This window comes from Pseudopodoces humilis, chromosome 28 (assembly GCF_049639895.1).
Source record: "Pseudopodoces humilis isolate 2021_Gansu_Grassland_sample_001 chromosome 28, ASM4963989v1, whole genome shotgun sequence".
Taxonomy (NCBI): domain Eukaryota; kingdom Metazoa; phylum Chordata; class Aves; order Passeriformes; family Paridae; genus Pseudopodoces; species Pseudopodoces humilis.
The window spans coordinates 5,660,902-5,681,096 of record NC_142227.1 but is presented as its reverse complement, the minus strand read 5'-3'; the positions used below and the strand labels follow the sequence as shown (position 1 = coordinate 5,681,096).

At 38.9% G+C, this 20,195-nt stretch overlaps 1 protein-coding gene across 2 annotated transcripts in view; it reads right to left on the bottom strand.

The window, feature by feature from the left end:
* RANBP3 (RAN binding protein 3) overlaps nt 1–20,195 on the bottom strand; it is a 56,623-nt gene that overhangs the window by 10,554 nt on the left and 25,874 nt on the right. The window contains exons 3-12 of one of the 2 annotated variants that reach the window (XM_014260089.2): nt 17,880–17,916; nt 17,705–17,791; nt 13,566–13,637; nt 12,349–12,414; nt 10,787–10,879; nt 10,647–10,679; nt 9,575–9,678; nt 3,328–3,447; nt 2,640–2,743; nt 282–360 (exon numbers count right to left, since the gene is read on the bottom strand). In XM_014260089.2, coding sequence (XP_014115564.1) covers nt 282–360; nt 2,640–2,743; nt 3,328–3,447; nt 9,575–9,678; nt 10,647–10,679; nt 10,787–10,879; nt 12,349–12,414; nt 13,566–13,637; nt 17,705–17,791; nt 17,880–17,916 — 795 coding nt within the window. The remainder of the gene's footprint in view (nt 1–281; nt 361–2,639; nt 2,744–3,327; nt 3,448–9,574; nt 9,679–10,646; nt 10,680–10,786; nt 10,880–12,348; nt 12,415–13,565; nt 13,638–17,704; nt 17,792–17,879; nt 17,917–20,195) is intronic. The other variant, XM_014260090.2, reaches the window with a different exon arrangement.

Sequence of the window (20,195 nt, the reverse complement as noted above, 5' to 3'; positions counted from 1 at the left end):
AAAATGCTTGGGCACAAGAACCACATGCACTACAGAGAGGCCACTGACTCTCCTTATATTTAGAGAGTTTGGCAGGGAAATCCTGAAGAGTATTGCTGGGCAGTCAACAGCTCATAATGAACTTCCTGTGCTACACTCAAACTAAGTTACCTTCAAGGGAAACCACTGAAAAATCCCCCATGTTCAAATGACAGGTATAATTAAAGGCTCTCAAAATTACTGAGTGAGAATCCGTAACAAACTGCTGGCAAAATTATGACACATACATAGTGGATACTCACTAGGACTCGCTCACTCATGTTCTGTCCAAAAACAAACTTGTTGCTAGATGCATCTGCACTGTTTGTAGAGCTCTCTACACTGAAAAAAAACCAAGAAATAATGCAGGTTTTACAAGACAGATAGTAATACCTCTTATTTTCTACTAATAAAATTTCTCAGAAAGTGAGTGTCGCTGGCTTTAGAAAAGTAAGCACTGGTTGGCACAAACATAGGCAAAAATTAACACCAGAGCACATCCTAGTTTTACAGAACAAGAATTCTCTCCAAATGACAGCAAATGATTTTGTCTCTGTAAAAATCTTCCCCTTCAGATAACTTATACAAAGCAATGTTGAATGCTAAGTGAAAGCTTATTGTCTAATCATATAACATACCTTTTTTTTAACAGTATTCTACATGTACAGACTTGAACTACTACACATTTTTAGGTCAATTCTCTCAGAAAGGGAAAGAACTGAAACAAAAGCACTTCCAATATCGTAACTGAAGCAAAGGTAGCAAAGGTAAGTAAGTAATGCCTTTTGTCACACTGCTGCAATACCACAGCCTCCCCAAGAAGTTTCACAATCAAATCTCAGCATTTACTTCTTCCTTATAGAATAAACATCCTCCTCCCACTAGTATTTTTATGAACAGGTTTTGAATCCTATTTAGGAAGGACAAGAGTTTTATTCTTTTACAGACTCAAAAGACTTAACAAGTTGGTTGATTGGTATGGTTGACTGATTGGTTGAAGGTATCCCATCGGGCATACCTTTCTAGAACACCAGCTTGCTCATAAAGTGAAGACACAAAAGGCATTGTGAATCAAGCCTAAGTGCATTTCATCAAGTTTGGAAAATGGGGACTCACATGATCTACATGATTCAAGTGAAACCAAACAAACCTTTAAACTGTACATGTAGAGTTGCTACCTCTTATTAAGGAGATTGCTAGAATGAAGGAGATCCTCAGTGGAAGACAGCTTTACCTACTAACGGAATTAAATACCACAGTTCTGAGCTCCAAATATTGACAGGAAACTCAATGCGGCCAATCCCTACTAGCACATTTACAGTTTTTAAATAATTGACAGTGTTACACAAAGGGAGGAGTTTCCTTTTACAAGCTGATTACCATAATGCTTTGCCATCTCAGCTGAAAACCAGAGCCAACTCCCCTTAGAGATACTATTTTTTTAAAGACAAGTCCAAAAACAGGTTTATGGCAATTGACTCACCATGAATAAGTCCTCCCAAAGTAAAGACTCAAATGAAATGACAGTACATGTCACAAGTTGAAAAATATGAAAAAAATATTCCAGTATTTGAAGGCCACATAATAGTAGTTATTGTCTGCCAAATCTGACTGAACAAGTCTGACTCTGTCTATTGGAAAGATGTTGATCTGGCAACAAGAGGGCAAAGGTGTTCTCTTCCTCACCAGTGCAACATCTCAGAAGTTCAGCATCAAAAGTTCATTGACTGCAAAACTGCCTACTGCCTCCTTCATAGTGAACAGGACCTCAAAAATGCCAAATATAAGGACAAAGAAAGCATGTATCAGCACTTTTCCTATGATTATTTCATTGCTTCAATCTGACGACCAGCCTACTACAGGAGCAGAGATGTTGCTCTGCTTCATCACTCTTGGTGGGATTTTCCCTCACACTTTCTCAGTTACTACCTGACGTCAGAGCTGTGTCTTCTGTTTTCTCATTCTGTAAACTACTTCATTTTTTTGACCACTACTAAGCTAGCATTTTCAGAGAGCTGTATCACTACCTTAGCCTCAAGTGAAGGCTCTCAGCTCAGAGCTCATCACTACATAAGACAGGATTAGCAGTTTTCTCCTGACTGCCTCACTTTACCTACACATCACATTTCTTCTGAAGTTATTGCCTCATAAGAAGTTCTCCTAAAAACCTCCCACAGTTAGGCTCCTACTTATGCATACAGAGCACTCTGAAAAGCTTACTATCATGAAAAAAATTTAACTATTCTTCCTTTTTATCTGTATCATATATGCAACCTACTGAACAACACAAATACAGTACAGATCTCCACAAGATTCCACTGGTAGCTCAAATTTAGTCCATCACAGTTTCTATTCATTCATGAGAACACTTCTCATGTCATGCTTGTTGGTTTTCTGAAGTGGTTTTGGTGAGGATGTGGTCAAATAAATAGTATCAAATGCATCTCCCTTGATGAAATGATTGAGGATTCCCCCAGATCTGAAGACTGCCATCTCATTCTTCAGAAGCCTGGGTCCCCACAGACCCATTCTAAGCCCTGCATCCAATAAAGAGCAGAACCATAAAGAATGCTCAATAAAGATTAAGAAGAACTGTTCTATTGGTTTTCTTGTAGTCTCACCTGGAACCGATGTACTGTAGAAAATAGTTTGTTGCAGAAGGTATATCTGATGTCAGAAGACCAGCATTCTGCACATCAGTAGTTTCATCGCTTTCATCTCCTAGCTAGAAAAACAACAAGTATATATCAACAATTTTAATTACTGACCACAAATTTTTCAACTCATTCTTCCTAATGACAAAGTTTTATCCACAAATGCTTTCTACAATAAGACAAAGTAAGTCTATGGCCCAATATTACAATTTCTTTTATTATGCTAGGACATCTGTCTTTAACAGGAGATACTAACAATGCAACTCAGTTATTCTATGCAGAAGTTTGAGCCCAAGCTCAGCCTGTTTTTCCATCTTTTCTGTGAAGTCCTGGTTGCATGGGAACATCTTAGGACCACATTTCAACTTCATTCTAACCCAAAAGTTTTTGTAAGAGAAAACACCGCATTCTACTGAGCTTTAGCTGTTACTCATGATTGCAGTAGATGCACTTATTTTTGAAAAAGCTTCTTATGCTATTTATCAGAATTCATTTATTAAATGTCCAGAAGACTAGTTTTATTAAATAGTCAACACTACTGTGTTCATAGCTTTTAATTTTACATATATACATGGAGGTTTGGTTTTAACCTTTTCATATAGTAGCTTCACAGTACTTCATAAACACTTAGTCAAGAGAACAAATGTGTGCTTACCTTAACTCTATCTCTTAAATTTTGCCCAAAAACAAATGCTTGGTGTGCATTTAGTTCAGCCTTCTCACAGCTGTCATCATCTGAAGTATTGTTGGACTCCTTTTTCTGACATTGTGGTGCCTAAAGAAATAGAAAAATGTAGCCTAAGATACTGAGTTTCTTTAAATAAAAACACCTCATGACAAGGTGAGTCACACACTCATTTACAATGACAAGCCAGTAACACTTCCAGATCGACAAGGCATGTTTTGCATTTAAGTAATATCTCTGTTAAGTGTTTTTCTTAGCAAATCACAGAAGAGTTAAGGTTCAAAGGAATTTCTAAAAAACACTTGGTCCAAACTGTGTTCAAACTTACATTAGGCTGCCCAAGATCTCGTATCAAGTTTCAAAAAAATCCACATGACAGTTTTACATTTTGGTAGTCTGGGTAATGTTCAACAACACTAAGTATGATAGTTATGTCCTAAAACCCATCTGTAATCCTCTTCACACCACACCTGCAGTTTGATAGACACTTCATAATTTCATTCTAATCTTGCCACCACCTACCACTTGAGAGCTGAGGGGAACAATCCTATTCCCCTGCCCTAGTCCATGCATAACACTCCCAGCTTTTTCATTCTCTCATCACACATCTTATGCTCCAGCCACTAGTCCCCCGGTGATATTTAAGTGTCTTCCATGTACTTGTCAAACCCCAAACTATATATGGTATTCCTGATGCCATCCACCAGTGGCACAAAAAGAGGAAGATCAGTTTCCTGAACTTAATGGCTGCAGTTTTAGTAAAGGAGCCCGGAAGTCCTCTTAATCAATAAAAGAATACACTACATATTCATGTTCAATCTATTGTTCATCATTGCTGCACAGCACCTGAATGTTTCTGAATTTTTTGTTCTCCTAAGGACTTTCGATTCTGCACCTCTGCCACCTGCTTTCCACAAGTGCCTTCATGACATCTCCCTGCACATGGTGTGGTGGCACTTTTCCTGATTATTCCCATACAATAGTTCTTGTTCCACTATGCTCAGAGCCTTGCACTTACAAACCTCTAAAGCAGTGCTGGAAAGCAATTACAACCTGCATGGGACTCACTCCCTCCTGCATCTGTCCTAACTTCCTACCCTATCACTTTTGACACTGATGGGAAGACCCAACAACTATGCACACACAAATCCTCAAAAGTGACCCACATACAGCAGTTTCCCCTCAGCAAAGCACACTTCCATCAGCATCAACAGCACCATAAGCAGAAAAAAACCCAAAACCACAGGAAGTCTGAGCGTATTATGAAGAAAACTATAGTTACTATGGGAAGAGTATTAGGGGGTACCACCTGCTCCATTGGAGAGGACATTCAGAGGGAAGATGCCTGTCTAGGGAACCCATTACTAGTCTTTATGACTGGCCAACGTTAAGTTTTCCCTTTTTGATATTTTTTTATCTTTTTTACCCTTTTTGACCTCCCTTCCTCCAAAATAAAGTAACCGTCACCCTTAGAAGCAATACTATCGGCTATAGTTCTGCTAATGAATTTTGTATGTGAGAACTTCTCAACACCTTTCTTGCAGTATCACGATTTCCAAGACTTGTTTGCACAGCTGCTTCCTAGCCAGTCCCTCTTCAGTCCTTGTGACACATGGATCCTCTCACTCCAGAATTTTGCTGACCATCAGCTAGTTTTTCTCAGCTTCTTTTTCCAACCTGCTGAGATTGTGCTGAAGAGCACCTACGTTCCAACATGTTGACCATCTCCCCTTCCCACAATGTAGTAGCATCCACAAACTTGACAAGATTTATTCCACCTTGCCAGGTTGTTAGTGTGTATGTTGAACAGTCCTAAACAATCTCTAATGACTGACACTTGTCAGACTTCTAACTGCTGGCTGCTACCCTCAAAGCTCACCACTTCAGCCAATTTTTCATTCACTTTAAATTCTACCCAACCAGTACACCTCTCCATTTTGTCTACGGCAATGATACTTCACACCACACAAAGATCTTGCCTGAAGTCAAAATCAACAAGTAGGGCTCTCTGTAAAGCAAATAGTCTCAGAGGATAAAAAACCCATCAGCTTGGTCTCTGTTTTATCTATGCTGGTTGTTCTCAATCCCTTTAAGGTGCTTCATATCCTAGGACTACTTCACCCCAAAGGGAGAGGAAGGAGCTGAGCCATTTCTAATTTCTGTTGCAGTGTATTAAGATATATGGTATGTCCCTGAGGATGAACCCACCCTTGGATTTGTATAATGTTAGTCCCTTCCAAACCTCCCCCTCCCCTCCATTTGATCCTATTGGCTGTAAAATCTCCCCCCCTTATCTCCTTCCCGCCTGGTTTAGAAGAGAGTGCTAAAGACATTTCTATCTCTTTTCTCGCCCCGGGTGATTCATGTACAATAAACCCAGGACCACATCCTTCAAGACTGAGCCCCCTTTGTCTAAATACCCAAATTCATGCTGAATATATTATAGGATTCTGCCCCCCCATGGTCTGTGTAGGGTGGACACATCTCTAAGGGGGATGAGTATGAAGGGGGTCATATAATATTTACAGCAACTTTCCTGGAACCTTTTTCTCAAAGAAGTTACTTCTCCCCCAGTAACTGGTACCCACCACAGTACCACAACTCTCTGAGGAGAGGTAGTGGTCCCATACTAGCATCCCCCGGCTCCCTGTCTCGAGTTAATTTTCTTCTCAGTACAACACTGCATTTTGGATCCAGGATGAGAATAATCTTGAACACACACTGATATTTTGGTTGCGGCTCAGTTGTGCTCACCCCAAGTCAAAGACTTTTCAGTGTCTCATGCTCAGCCAGCAAGGAGCTGCACAAGAAGCTGGGGGGAGCACAGGTCAGACAGCTGACCCAAACTCTGCCCAGTGTGTGAACTGGGGGAGCTGCTGGTGAGGGGTTGATTGCTGCTGGGAGACAGGGTCAACACAGATCACTGGGTGCTGATTACCTATACTGGACATCACTTCTTTTCTTTCTGTTTTATCCGTCTCCCTCTCCTTTTCATTAAAATTATTAACATTATTGTACTTTACTCTTTTACTCTGAAACTCTAAGTTTCAACACTTAAATAACTGTTCTTATCTTAATCCACTACTTTTTCCCCGATTCTTCTCCCCATCCCACCTGAGTGGAGGGAGTGAACAAGTGGCTCCATGGTACTTAGCTGCCAGTTGGGGTTAAACTATGACTCTCCCTCCACACCCACGGATACATCCTATCTGGTGCCATGGACCTGTGTATGTCAAACTGTCTAAAACAGTCCTTAGGCAAATTTATTGTAATAATTCACTCCCTCAAACTTCCCCTAAAGAAGGGGACATGGTAGACCTGACAGCAGATCTCTTCAGTAGAAAACAAGACAAAGGCACTGAGTACCTCAGATTTTTTTCTTTTTTTTTTTTTTCACCACTAGGTTCCCTTCAACATTTTGCAGAAGGCCTGCAATTTTCCTTCATTTTATGTTTGCTGCAAATACCAGTGGAAGCCTTGCTTGCAGCTTTTCATTCCCTGTCATTTCCAGCTCCAGACAAATTTGGGCTTTCACAGTTCTCCTACACATCCAGGCAATCCTTCTGTATATTTCTTGGGTGTCTTGACTGTTTCCGTTAGTTATTGCACATTCTCTTTCTGGATTTAAGGAGTTCCCAGCCCATACATGCCTGTCTTCTGCCACTCTTGCACAATTTCATGCACTTTGGAATAAATTATTCATTGTCTGAGGTGGTTGTCCATGGAGGTAATGAGCTCTCATAAGCCTTGAAGTCCTTCAGAATCCTACCAACCAGATCACTGAACAACCTGAAGTCTTTTCTCCTGAAGTCTTGTTCTTTATTCTGCTACTTATTAGTTCCTTCAGGATCTCAAACTCCATCTCATTGATGCTGCAATGACAGCAACTCTCAACCTTTGCATTTCTAGCCAGTTGCTTGCTGTGAATACCAGATACAGCTGAATACCTCCCATGTAAACCTACCCAGCATATGCAAATACTCTCATCAACTTATCCCTAAAATCTCCAGGAGTATTCTAGAGGATTTGTACCAGGACGTGTTGCCATTTTATTGGGTGTTCAAGTACTAAAGTTCTCCTTTAGAATCAAGGCCTGTAATTGTGAAGCTTCTAGTTCTTCAAGGGTGTTAGTTATTTTCTCTACTTGATCGGTTCAAGTCTGGTGAAGGTTCACTTTAATGTCCTTCTTGCTGGCTTCCCCTCTGATCTCAATCTATAAAGCCTTGACCAATTCATTGGCTTCCCAAAACAAAGCCTCTGCATTCAAACTTCAAGCTACTTTTAGCATACCAGAACCCACCCCTTAAGGTCTTTCCTGCTTTATTTCCTAAAAGGCCCTTAGGTATCTAAAGCAGCTGCCCAAGTAAACCTCCTGTATCCATGATCCCAATGAGGTTACAGAACCACCACTTAACACAGATTTCCAATTTCTTCTGTTAGTTTCTAATGCAGGGTGTTGTTGCCCCCATGTGCCAGCTATGGTACTTTCTGCACATATCATATAGGTCAGAGAAGGCAGTAGGAAAACACTAGATTAGGTCCAAGAGTTTCAAAAATCCCATTTTATGTGTGAGGGACAACCTTTGCATAACCTAACTGTATCATTTGCCTTCAGATTCTAATTCTGGCATTTGAAAGATGTTGTTTTTCTGCTTGCAATTAGAAATGGGCCAGCACTGATCACTGGGAGTAGTCCTTCACCACTGAATGATACATAGGGCATTCTATATATGCAGTATTCTATACAAGGAGCATTCTATTGAATGCAAGGAAACATCATTAGCCTAGGATTTCCTTCACAGGTCCTCTTCCCTCCGGATAAGGATCAGCATCTCCCTGCTACTGGGAAGGCTGAGGGCTGTCAAGTTTCCAATGATGACCTTCAGCCACCAGACTCTCCTACCAGTTGAGGATGGTTGGATCAAAGGCTGCAGCTTGTACCCACGTGAGGACAATGCTGCTTAGGGCTCCCATAGTTTCCTAGGGATTTTCAAGACAGAGACCAGATAGGTAGAAGTTGCCACAGAGCTGCTCAGGGTATGACAACCACCAGACTGAGACTGTTCCCACTCTGCTACCTTATATAAGCACAAGACACAAAGAAAAATCTTTTCTGACAGCAAAATAAGACCACGACTCACATCTGCTCTAACAAAGGCAGACCATGCTCATGTAATACTGCAAATAACACACTTGCCCTCACAAGGAAGCGCTCTCTCTGTGGTGCATCAAATCTATGCCACAGATCTGCATATACAATGCATATCCTATGAAACAGTTCCAGAAGTAATCTTTCACTCTCACCAAGCCATCTAATTATTCTGCAGAGACTCCAGCATTTAACACAACTATTGCATGAACTCAAATGACTTCTAGCTGTGCTAGAAAGCTTCAGGGAGACAAAATTGACTGCTAATGCCAAGGCAGTAGAATATCTCCCCACAACACTTGGCAAAATTGCAAATGTTATGAAGTTATGAAGCTTTATATCATTTATACTGAACTTCCAGAAATCCTTACCAATCAGATTTAAGAGCTTTCCTCTACCAGAAAACTTTCTCCAAGATTAGTTGATTAAAAAACTTAAGAGGACTTTAGGATGTTAAAAGCAGATAGAGGGTGTCCCAATGATACACACCTGGGTTACAAGCATGTCCCACAGTTTTCATACTGGTACACCCATTCAGTTTATTTATTGATACTTAGTTGTAGCAGTAGCTTTTCACTAAACCTTAAAAAGCCATTCACACTACACGTATTTCTGCTTGCATATTCAGGATTAAGACTTGAATTTCAAGTAAACTGTTCCATACTCTTGTCTTATCAATACTGTTTCTAGGCTCAGTATGGCAACAAAAAGCAAACAACTGCCTAATGAAGCTCCAAAAAAACCCAGTAACACTCAGAATCCCCAAACATCCTCCTCATACTATGAGTCAAGACCTTCAGGCGCTAATGGTTAGCTCAAAACCTGAAGAAAAGGACTGGACACACTACACAAAACTGGAAGTAAATACTTCATTACCTTTTTTTCATGATAGCAAATAAACAACTGAGATGTCTTATGACAAATAAAGATGTCTTTTGCCCTAGGTGAAGCTTCTCAGGCCCTCATTACCTGCACTGTCCTGTAGGGAATTCAAGTACTGCCACTGGCTTTTTACTCTGTCCAGAGAATATTTATGTCTGTCACCTTGAGTCTTCTTCTCCAACTCACCTTGTCTTCAGAGTTGGAACTTTTCAGTGTTGCATCACTTGGTGATTCTGATATGGCTGCAGAATCTGGGGGGATATTTACACCATTGGTGCCACTGCTGAGAACTGTAACACAGAAATAAATAAAAAAATACGCAAACTCTCTAGATATTTAGACTGTCATAAAATCTTTCTTATGCAAATTGCATGCAGTTTTCTTGTTTAAGTCCATTAAACACTGCAATGTCAACTAAAAGGTTCCCATGCAAAAGATGTAACAACCACAATTCAGCAATTCTTAGCAGAATCAGAATTCCAAATGAAGAAAATCAAGTCAGCAAATTAATCTATACAAACGTTGTATGGACTTCAATACATACAACTTCAAGCAATCATCCTGCTCCAATCTAATACTGTTCACAGCCAGCAGGGTTTTTCTTCAGACTGATCTATCCGCTCATATACTGAAGTCCCACTGAAAATTTTTACCCCAATACCAAGTCCTCTGTAGAGTCAAATCTGTATCAGGAGGTACGTCAAGAAATCAAGACACAAATGCTTGGTTCTATGCCAGATTCTGCATTATCTGAAGTTACTCCTGTTTCTGTTCAACTAAACTTCCACATAACAAATGGCATCGGGCTGGGGAAACATGAGGTTTAGGAGACAGGGACACCTTAAACAGTTTTTTGCATTAACTTCCACACTTTAATCACATCTATTTCCATCAGATATATAAAATTCTGTAATTCCATTATGCAATAAACATTATATGAATGACCAAACTTAAGAACTAAAATTCTATGTTCAGAATTAAAATTGTACTTCGAAGTCCCATCTCCAAAACAGTCCCCAAACCCGGAGGCACCTCTCACTGACTCTTACTGTTGATCAATTACCAGCAATAGCTTATTACACCACGGTTAGTGCTGTCATTTGAGACTGACATACCACACTCTTAAAAGTCTTTTTATTTTCCAAAACTCAGGCATGGACTACACCAAAGTTAGAGGCCCACCAACATCAGACACTCACCCTACACAAGACCTGAAGGTTCCACTGTGTTATCCTTCATGTAATACAGACAGACTTACCATTTAAGATGTTTCTTTTCTGAAAGGAGAAAACTAGAAAAACCAAGGTGGGTATTGAGTAAAACCAAACCACCACACTAAACAAATTCAATATTTTTGTTCTCTCTCTAGTGCATTTAGAATGCAAAAACATTATTTACCCATCTGTGAGAAAGCTTTTGGCTGTGGTGCCTGTAACACTGCTGGACGGAGCACACTTCGCTGCTGTTCCTTCGGTTTCTGGCTAGGGAGACCTGCAAGTGCAAAGTTTTTTTCAAGTATAAAGCTTTAAAGTTGGAAAATTCAGCTTCACCTAATCTTCTCTAACTGCTTCCAACAGAATATACTTTGAAAAAAACAGACACTAGAAAAGCTTCTACTCTCTTCTTTTCCATCCCTCATTACTCAGCCTCAAAAGTAAGTTCATCCCAAACAGGGAAGACAATTTCCTAGCCTAAAAAGACACTTTAAAATATATTGTCTACCTTATCCAGTAAAGCACAGAACTGAAGTTTACTACTGATACAGAAATGTATGTAAGAGAAATGAACAGGACAACACTAATCCTATTTATGCACTAACATTTTAATCAACTACACACTCCAAGTCTTCTTTTCTCCTTCCAATAAAGTAGTTTTCAGATAGTAAAAGATTCTATTTTTTTTTAATCCATACAATCAAACATATTGGTACTGTAACAATTGTGTTGTGTAATTTAACAACCTTTTGGCTTTTTGAATTAACATGGCCTCTTTGGCTGTTATAGTAAGATACACAGCACTACAACTCTAATTATGCTATGATTCAAGAAGGTAATTAACCTTAAACAACCTAATAAAAAAAAACCCAAACATTGTAACATCAACTCTAGAAGGCTATGGCAAGCCCAGAAGATTCAGTTTTCTCCACTGAAAATAGTCAAGATGAACTCTTGATCCAATAAAATACTGCAAGAGAACTCACTTATAGCAATTAGTTCCATTTCAGGTCACCCATATTCAAAGGGCACGACATCCTAAGTCCAAAATGTTCGTAAGCTCAGAACAGCTTGGTTCCTTCTTAAATTTACCCTTCTGCCTTCAAGTGAAATGAAGTTTCCACACAGTTATGCAATAATAGCTTTCATTACCCAAATAGTTTTGGGTTTGTTTTTTTTTCCCCACTCAAATTCCTAAGGAGCTTTAATACTAATATCTTTCTGATAGTGGCTAGGTCTACATCACAAAACAGGAAACTCAGTCATAGCCAACCTGTAGTGCAGAACAGGCATCATCAAGGACCCGCCACCTACACTGCCACCAAAAGCAGAAGTAGGCACTCTCTGACACTTCCAACTGCCCTGGTCTGGTCCCAGACTGAACACTCAATAATAGCTGGAACTTTCTCAAGGCACTCCTGGAACATCCTTTTTCTTACAGTTTGCTACCAAAGGAATTGAATTCACTGTCTGTAGGATTACACCAAGCACAAACAGAAGCTTGCTAAGCAGTGACAGCTGGGAGATGCATTTCAGACATGCACAGCTGATCCAACGCAAAACACAGATGTGTCCATATGCATTACACAGTGGGTATGGGCACAACCACCCTAGAGAAGATTTTTTTTTCTGCAGACAAATAGGTATTGCCACCTTCTATTTACAATAGCCAATTTATGAAACTTCTAACTAAATAAAATGCTTGAGCTGGTTTCTTTGTACTGTTGCAGTTAACAGTGAACTCACCTGCACTAGGTGCCTGACCATGGATAAGTATTGGTGGCTTAAGCCGGAATCCACTGCTCTTTTCCTCTGGAAGTGAAATACAAAATTACAAGGACAAAGCCATTACATATTAGCAATATCCATTCAGTCATAAATTCCTCATGTTTTCCCCACTGTAACAACCCACAAGTTCTATAAATACACAAAGTTATTAGGAGATTTCCAAATTCTCTTCTGAAAGAAACCAGAATTTCCAGTGATCATCACAGCAAATATACATCACAGACAAACACATGGTGTCACAACCAAAAAGTTGAGAAGTTTTTCAGGAGAAACAGGAAAAAGACTGTTCACCAGAGAAATGGGGCTCGTCCTGTGAAGAACTTGATATAGACAATAAAGGTTTTAAGTGAGAATCAAACTAAAGAAAGAACAGTCAAAATTATAACTGAACATGACAGCTGCTAACAAGTATCTAACTGCTAATTATCATAAATTAAGCTAAACTTAATTGCTTAATGACAGTTTCTTGTAATAATAAGCTTTTACTCATGCTTTTATAATATGAAGATAAAAGAAATTCCTTTGCTGACACTCACTAGTTATGGTTTTTTAATTAACTACCAAAACCTCAAAAAAAAATTATAAATCTACAGCTATTAAAAATTGAGTTCCTAAGAACTTACAAAGAATAATTATACTTTTTTCTTTTTAGGGGCTTAGTATCTGTACTCGGAATAAGACAATTCAACATCTCACAGTCTCACTGTTTGTGATCAGCATATGATACTGATGTGTGCTACAGTGATACCAACACAACCAAACCAGAACTACAGAGACTAACAAAATTGTCAGTTCTGTCAACACAGGGCTCACAGGTCATAGCTGAACACAATCATGGCCATAGCTTATGGTTGTTTAGCTTTCCAATATAAAAGAACAGTTTTCCAAAGCAGATACATGAGAATTTCCCAAAGGTTTTATCATGAGGCTAGCAGGAAAGGGTCACAATGCAATATTATACCATCACTCCCAACACATTTAACAATTTTGATTTTAATTACTTCCAGCAAGGGTGAAGTCAAACAATGAAGTGAGCAAGAGAACAGCTCTAAGATCAGAACCATCATCACTTCCATTCTCACAAATAGGGTCTTACTTCTGAAGTATCTGAGTACTTTGGATCATGACAAATTAACAACAGTTCAAGAAAACAGAAGAAAAATTAGGAAGCTCACCTGGTTCTGAGTCAGAATTGCCTGTAGAGGGTTCACAGAAACTTGACGGCATAAAGACATTGTTCTTTGTTACTGCAGTAAAGGAAAAAGAAAAAAAAAAAGGGAAGTTGTGTATGTTGCTCTTTATTCCAAAACTGTTCCCAGACTCCAAACAGAAAATTACTTTTCTAGTAATTTGTTTTATTTTAGTTTTGTTTCTTCTAAACTAAAACAGTATTACAGATAGACAAAGTAGCAAACCATTGTCCATAAAATCTTCTCAGTGTCTCCTGAAACAGAGAAAAAATAAATATAATTTTTTCTGAATCCTGTATAAATATAGGATTCCCAATCTGACTTGTATCTGAATTAGGAATTAGAAGTGGTGTTCAAATATATAATAGCATTGCAAAATGTATAATACCATTTCAAAAGGCCCCTGCAGAGAGAGAGCAGAAAGGTGTGTAATGCCTGCTAGAGAGTACGAGTGAACATCTGGGCTCAATGGACCATACTGTTTGCACCAAGAAGCAACTTGAACTACTAGGTTTGAACTACTCTGCAAAGACAAAACTCCTACAGAAACAAAGAAGAGCACATCAGAATATTGTCAGATGTCACTTCAGCATCATTATAGTAAACAAAAGGGAAAAAATGTTTGAAAAAACAGGCAAAGGACAGTGTTTCTTTTCCACCCTTTGATGGGACCTAAAGAAGCAAGCAATAGGGAGTTTGGTTGATTCCCTGTTCAGCATTTTTGGTGTTATACAAAGTCACACTCTAGTTTATGAAACAGGGCAACCAGAGAAGGAGACAGATTCCTCCAACAGATCATTCTGCATGAAGAAAGGCAAAACAATATTTATTGGTTCTTTTAGCTTTTATAAGGCTGTAGAAAAAGATTAAGTATGTTGAAAAGAGAAATGAAGCTCATCTCTGAACACCACTGTACTAAAAGATGTGGCATTTGCCTTTTATAATTAAGGCTTAAATATTTTTTTCATATTTCCTTTAATTCCACCTTCTCTCTTTTTATTATTGTCTGCCTTTAGCTTAAAGACAACACAGTTTTCATATCAGTAAAATTTCCCTATTCTTGAGAGAATCGTAATTCCACCAAATTCTCACATCACAAATCAGAAAAAAGCCGATGAGGCTTTTCAGCCTTTTCAAGAGCAAAGCATGATTGTCCTAAGTTTATATAGCAGTGATAGTAAAAGTCTAGGGGTGGAAAGTAGTGAATTTTTGTTTCTTCTTTTCTGTCAATTTATTAGTTTTATTGTTTTAAGTTGTATATTAAATATATGTAGGTGTTCACAAGTTGAAGGGGTGGAATGTCATGGGGTGACTTTACCTTTAAGATAGTTTTGAGAGCTAAGAAAGTTGAAGCTGCTGGTGACTGATGGGAGTCTTTTCTCCTGACCAATTATCGGTCATTTCTAAGAACTGACAGCAGTTTTGACCACTGAAAAGTGAGATCAACTTGTGAACACCCCCTTAAGATGTAAAGCCAGAGCTCTCTTGCGCTCTTTTGTGTTTCCGGCTTCTGCCAAGGTAACAAGGCTCTGTCTCGGCCTCCTCCCCCTGCTCCAGGCCGGACAAGGCCGCGGGGGTGGGGGCCGGGGGGGGAGAGAGAAACTGAGCCAGACAGCTTGGCTTAGTTTGTAATTCCTGCTGCTGGATTGAAACCTGACACTATAAACATCTGCAGCTTTCCCAAGACTTTAATTCTTTTACTGCCTAGATAAAATGTACAGATTACTCCTTTTTTCCTGAGAGACAGAGAGAGAGAGACAATCAACATGAAAAAGACAGTGAAGAAAAGAGTTAAGTTTTAAATAGGAAAGAGAGAATAAGGAGATGCTTTTTAAGCTGAAATATTTTTCTGTTAAAGCTATAGAGATGGACAATAGTGTTTTGAAAAAACTCCTTTAATTCATAACAGAGTATATTGGGAGGAATGGAGTGTTCAAAGTGTGAATTTTGAGCAAAAGAGAGTAATTGTGATACAGTGAGTTGCTGGAACTGAGTGGAGCGAAAATTTGAGGCCTTGAGGGCAATGAGAAAACTGTTTCCCAGCGAAGCTCACAGAGACAGATGAAGAGAACTTTTGCCTTTGAATAACTCATCCTTAAAATGACATCCATCCCTAGACTCATTGACCCATACACACCTCAGAGTGATGTGAAATGGGAGGAGTGAACTGATGACAGGATTTCCAGGCAGCTGGCATCAGAGAAATAAAAAACTATAACAGAAATAGTTTTCTTGTGAGAAACTCCATAAATTAGCAGAAGAAGACTTCTGTTTCTCTACAAAGACTGAAATGACTCTAGCAAGAATTGAGACTGAAAAGACTCTAGATGAAAAGACTCTAGCAAGAATTGAGACTGTTTTAAACACCAAAGTTCCAAAGTTTTTTGTCTCTATGTGGTCACGTGTACAGGAGAATGGTTGGGTAGTAGGGGATAAAAGGGTTTTCTGGAAGTTTATTCTGGTGTTCTTAGTCTTGTAGTTTTGTTAATAAACTTTCTTTATTTCCTTTTAAGTTTTAAGCCTGTTTTGCTCTTGTTCTAATCCATATCTCACAGCAAGAAATACGTATTTTTTTTAGTTACTGCTTTAAAATCACAACATTTACTTGGTGCGTTGGCCGGGAAAACAAAATTGGCAAATCTAAACCACTACAACAAATAGAAAGAAAAAAGAAAAAAAAGGGGTGGGAAACTAAAAGATTTTTGGGGAAACCAAAGCATTGACTAATGTCAACAATATTCAAAGAGGTTGTTATGGAAGTTGCAATTCAAATCAAAGTTGTCACTGCTTGACAACAACACACATCAGAAGAGAATAAAGACATCAGGGAATAAATTACCACATCCTCTCAAAATACATTAGCTAAGCAGAGGCTTGAGGAGAAAGGATACTGGACTCCTGGAACATCCAGTATTTAACCATGAAAGAGTTGAGTAAATTGTTTTCCTCCGCTTCTTAAGAGATGCTAGCATAGAGATTCTAATCTTATAAGGCAAAGACATTGCAGTATGGAAGTGTTAGAGATTATGGGGAACCTGGGTATACACATACTGTTATTCTAAAAGAAAACCTACAAAACCCCATATTCATTATTTTTGTACATTCCTTTACTAAGAGGGGTTGGCAAGCAGACAGCAATGCTGGTCATTCAATTCACAGGATGGCATCTGGAGACCTACAGAGCTGCACACCAGAAAACTGTGATCTGAAAGAGAAGGGATTCTTCCCCTAACTAGAACTGGTGCATGAATTTAGAATACTGTGCCCATAAAGTATCAGCAACTACATTTTAGATTTCAGAGTAATTTATTTCCTTAAAATTAAAATCAAAACTAGGCTTTCATCTTCTAGTCACATCTCCAGAATGCGCTGCATTATGAGAGGAGTATTTTTTTACTGTTCTCTCCTTCAAAGTTTTTCATCCCCTTTATTTCAACTTAAGATAGTAGAAATAAAGTAGCAGTCTTGAAATCTGCCTCAAACAGTGACATAACTAAAATAACCATTGACCAAAGCTAAAACCTTCATACGATCTGTGAGGAGAGATGGCACAAATCAAGACTGTTCCTGTGAGTGAACAAATATCAAACATGACCATTCCCATGCAAGAGAACTGCATAAATTTACTCCAGTGATTTCACTGCCATGACTGTGCACACACACAGGCTGTGCTCATTCTCTCTTGTGTATGTCAGGTGTTTAAGAAATGCATTGGATCATCCCCATTTTAAAATGAAATGGAGAAGAGAAAAGGACTAAAACACAAGCTGAGAGTTGAAAAATTTCCCTGGCAGCACAGTAACTAAGAAAAGGTAGCAGTTATATAAATTTAGAAAGAAGCACCCTGATCACAACAAATCAAGAAGATTTCTGATTCTGCAATTTAACAGCACAAAATAAAAGCTGAAACTACAAACATGTATAAAATTACAGATAGAAAACATTTTTAAAAAGTTATCTATCAACTCCTTTGGGCTTCACCAAATTTGCTAACATGAGTACATGGGTTGCTGTGGTCTTAAACCAAAGCACAGCAAACAGTAATAAGACTGCTTACATGACTGGAAAAAGAATATCTAGGAAGGAAAACAATCCCTCATATATAATACTGTAGAAACATTTACCTGACTGAGAAGGAGGGAACTGAGTCAACGATGAAGTTCTCTCACGTTTTACAGGTGGACAGTAACTTCCATCCTCTCGATCAGATTCTATAGAAAAACAATTATTAGAGAAAACATAGAACATCCCAGCAAGACACACACTCGTGGCTTTTAATTTTACAATAAAATCTCTTACCATCTCCATCTTCTGGACTTGATCCATCTCCAGATCTCTGAAATCAGATTACACTGATCAAACAAAGATCACATAGTGAACATTTCAGTCTCTTCAGTTTGATTCAAATGTTTTAAGTATCAGTTAGGAGATTTTTCTTTACTGTCAATGATACACACTCAATGCAATAATCTTCTGTGACTTATGTGTGGGCATAGAGCTTCACACAGATACTATCAAATACAATTAATTCAAAATATTTCATTTTTAAGTAAGATTCCTGAAAATTCATATCCCAAGCACAAATATCTTTAGGGACTGTGTAACAATTACTACAGTTACATTTTCTATATACTGAAAAATTGAAATTTTTTTAAAGTGGTTTAATTTTTAAAATATAAAGTTTCAAGCTCAACATAAATATACCCATTATTTGGGAGTTCACTTCAAAGCACTTTACCTAATTACTCTCAGTGACTTTAGTTCCTTCAACGAAATCATAGCATTGGAGGAATGTCTTTCAAAGCATGCTCTATTAAACTAGTACAACAGTATTTTTATTGCAATTAGCATTGGATAGTCCCCTAACATCTTCCACAGTACCAAGAACAAAAAAGGAAGCATCACAGGCTACCAACTATCATAGATATTCAAAAAGTCTTCAAGCAAAGGTTTTACATATCTTCTGAAGATTTCTATGGCTCTTTCCTCCTATTTCTCTGCCAGTTCCTCAACCAATATAATCTCCCTTGCTCCTCCCACAAAATAACCCCGTGACAGACTCCTTTCACTATGGAAGGTGATCAGGGCTGCATCAGCATCTTCATCTCATTACAAAACATCTTAGAATAATTGAATTGCTTAGGTTAGCAAGAACCTTTAAGATCGCCAAGTCTAAGAGATCCCTCAGAACTCTTTTGCCATGCCCAATGCCAAAACATATCCACAAGTGCCATATCCACCCGTGTTACAAATCCATGCAGGGATGATGGCTCCACCACTGCCGTGGGCAGCCTGTTCAAGGGCTGCACAAACCTTTTGTGGAACACGCTTCTACTAATATCCAATCTAAATATTCAACTTGAGTGCAACTTGAGGCCATTTCCTCTTGTCCTGTACCTTGTTACCTGGAAGAACAGACCAACCTGCACCTTGGCTACACCATTCTTTCAGACAGCTCTGACATATTGGACCATCTACCAAGTCCAACACTACCCTTTCATCCCACTCCTGTCCCAGGACATGCAGACAGACACCTCCCGTTCACTCAATCTCACTTCAGATATTGGCTGATATATGGAGGAATGGCAGCTCATGGGCAGAGCCTACTGATACCCCAAAACTCCTTCCCTGACATGATTCAGCCCACTAGGGCACTGAGAGCAGGCAGACACACAAGGACTGTACACATCTGCACAGGACTGGTATTTGAGGCATACCTTGGGTGTAAGAATACCAGAAAGTACAAAACTTTCTATTTCGCATTGCATACATTTAGAACCCAGAAATTACTATACTATCAGTACTCTGTCGCATTATATCAGGAACGGCAAGAAGTATGACACACTGACTCTCTGGCTGGGCTGTCCAAGAGAGCAAATTTTATTATCCTTGATCTTCATTTATAGACAGGTCCAAGAAAGTCCGAGAAGCAAAACTCTCATTGGTCATTAAACTTATACATCACCATCATTGGTCAAGTGGAACACCACCCCTTGACTGTTTCTTGGAAGTAAACAACAAGGATCTAAACAACACCTGCAAAAGGTTGTTGTCTTTCTCCAAGGTCTGTTTGGATTCCTCCTTATGCTTTCTCAGGCCAGAGTGAGAACCTTGTGTGACTTAGTTTCACACAGACACTGTGCTCCCTGCTTGCATTTAGCATCCACAAGTACACCATTCAATGCTAATAAAAACCCACTTACACTGCACTTGCCTATTTAATTACCTTTAAGAGCTTTTCTGTTGTGTTTTATGTTCATAGAGAAGTACAGCTACCTCACTAGCACCCTAGTTGAGTATCTCTGAAACCTTTAGCATTGGAAATAAGAAGCTACTAATAGGTCTGGAACACAACTCCCTGCATTCACACACACCTATCGGCCCAGCCATGTTAATGCTGCATTTGATGATCCATGGCTCTTCCTACAAAATTAGGCAGGTAGTCCATGGTACTACAAGAAGGTGGTCTTATTAGTCACCGCCCTTGTCAACAGACAATACTTTCTCAAAAGATGAGGCTAAAATGGAAAACCATGCTATCATGTATCTCAGCAACCAGCATCTGAACTCAGAAAAGATTCCATTCTGCACATAAAGTGTTGTCACCTATACAAA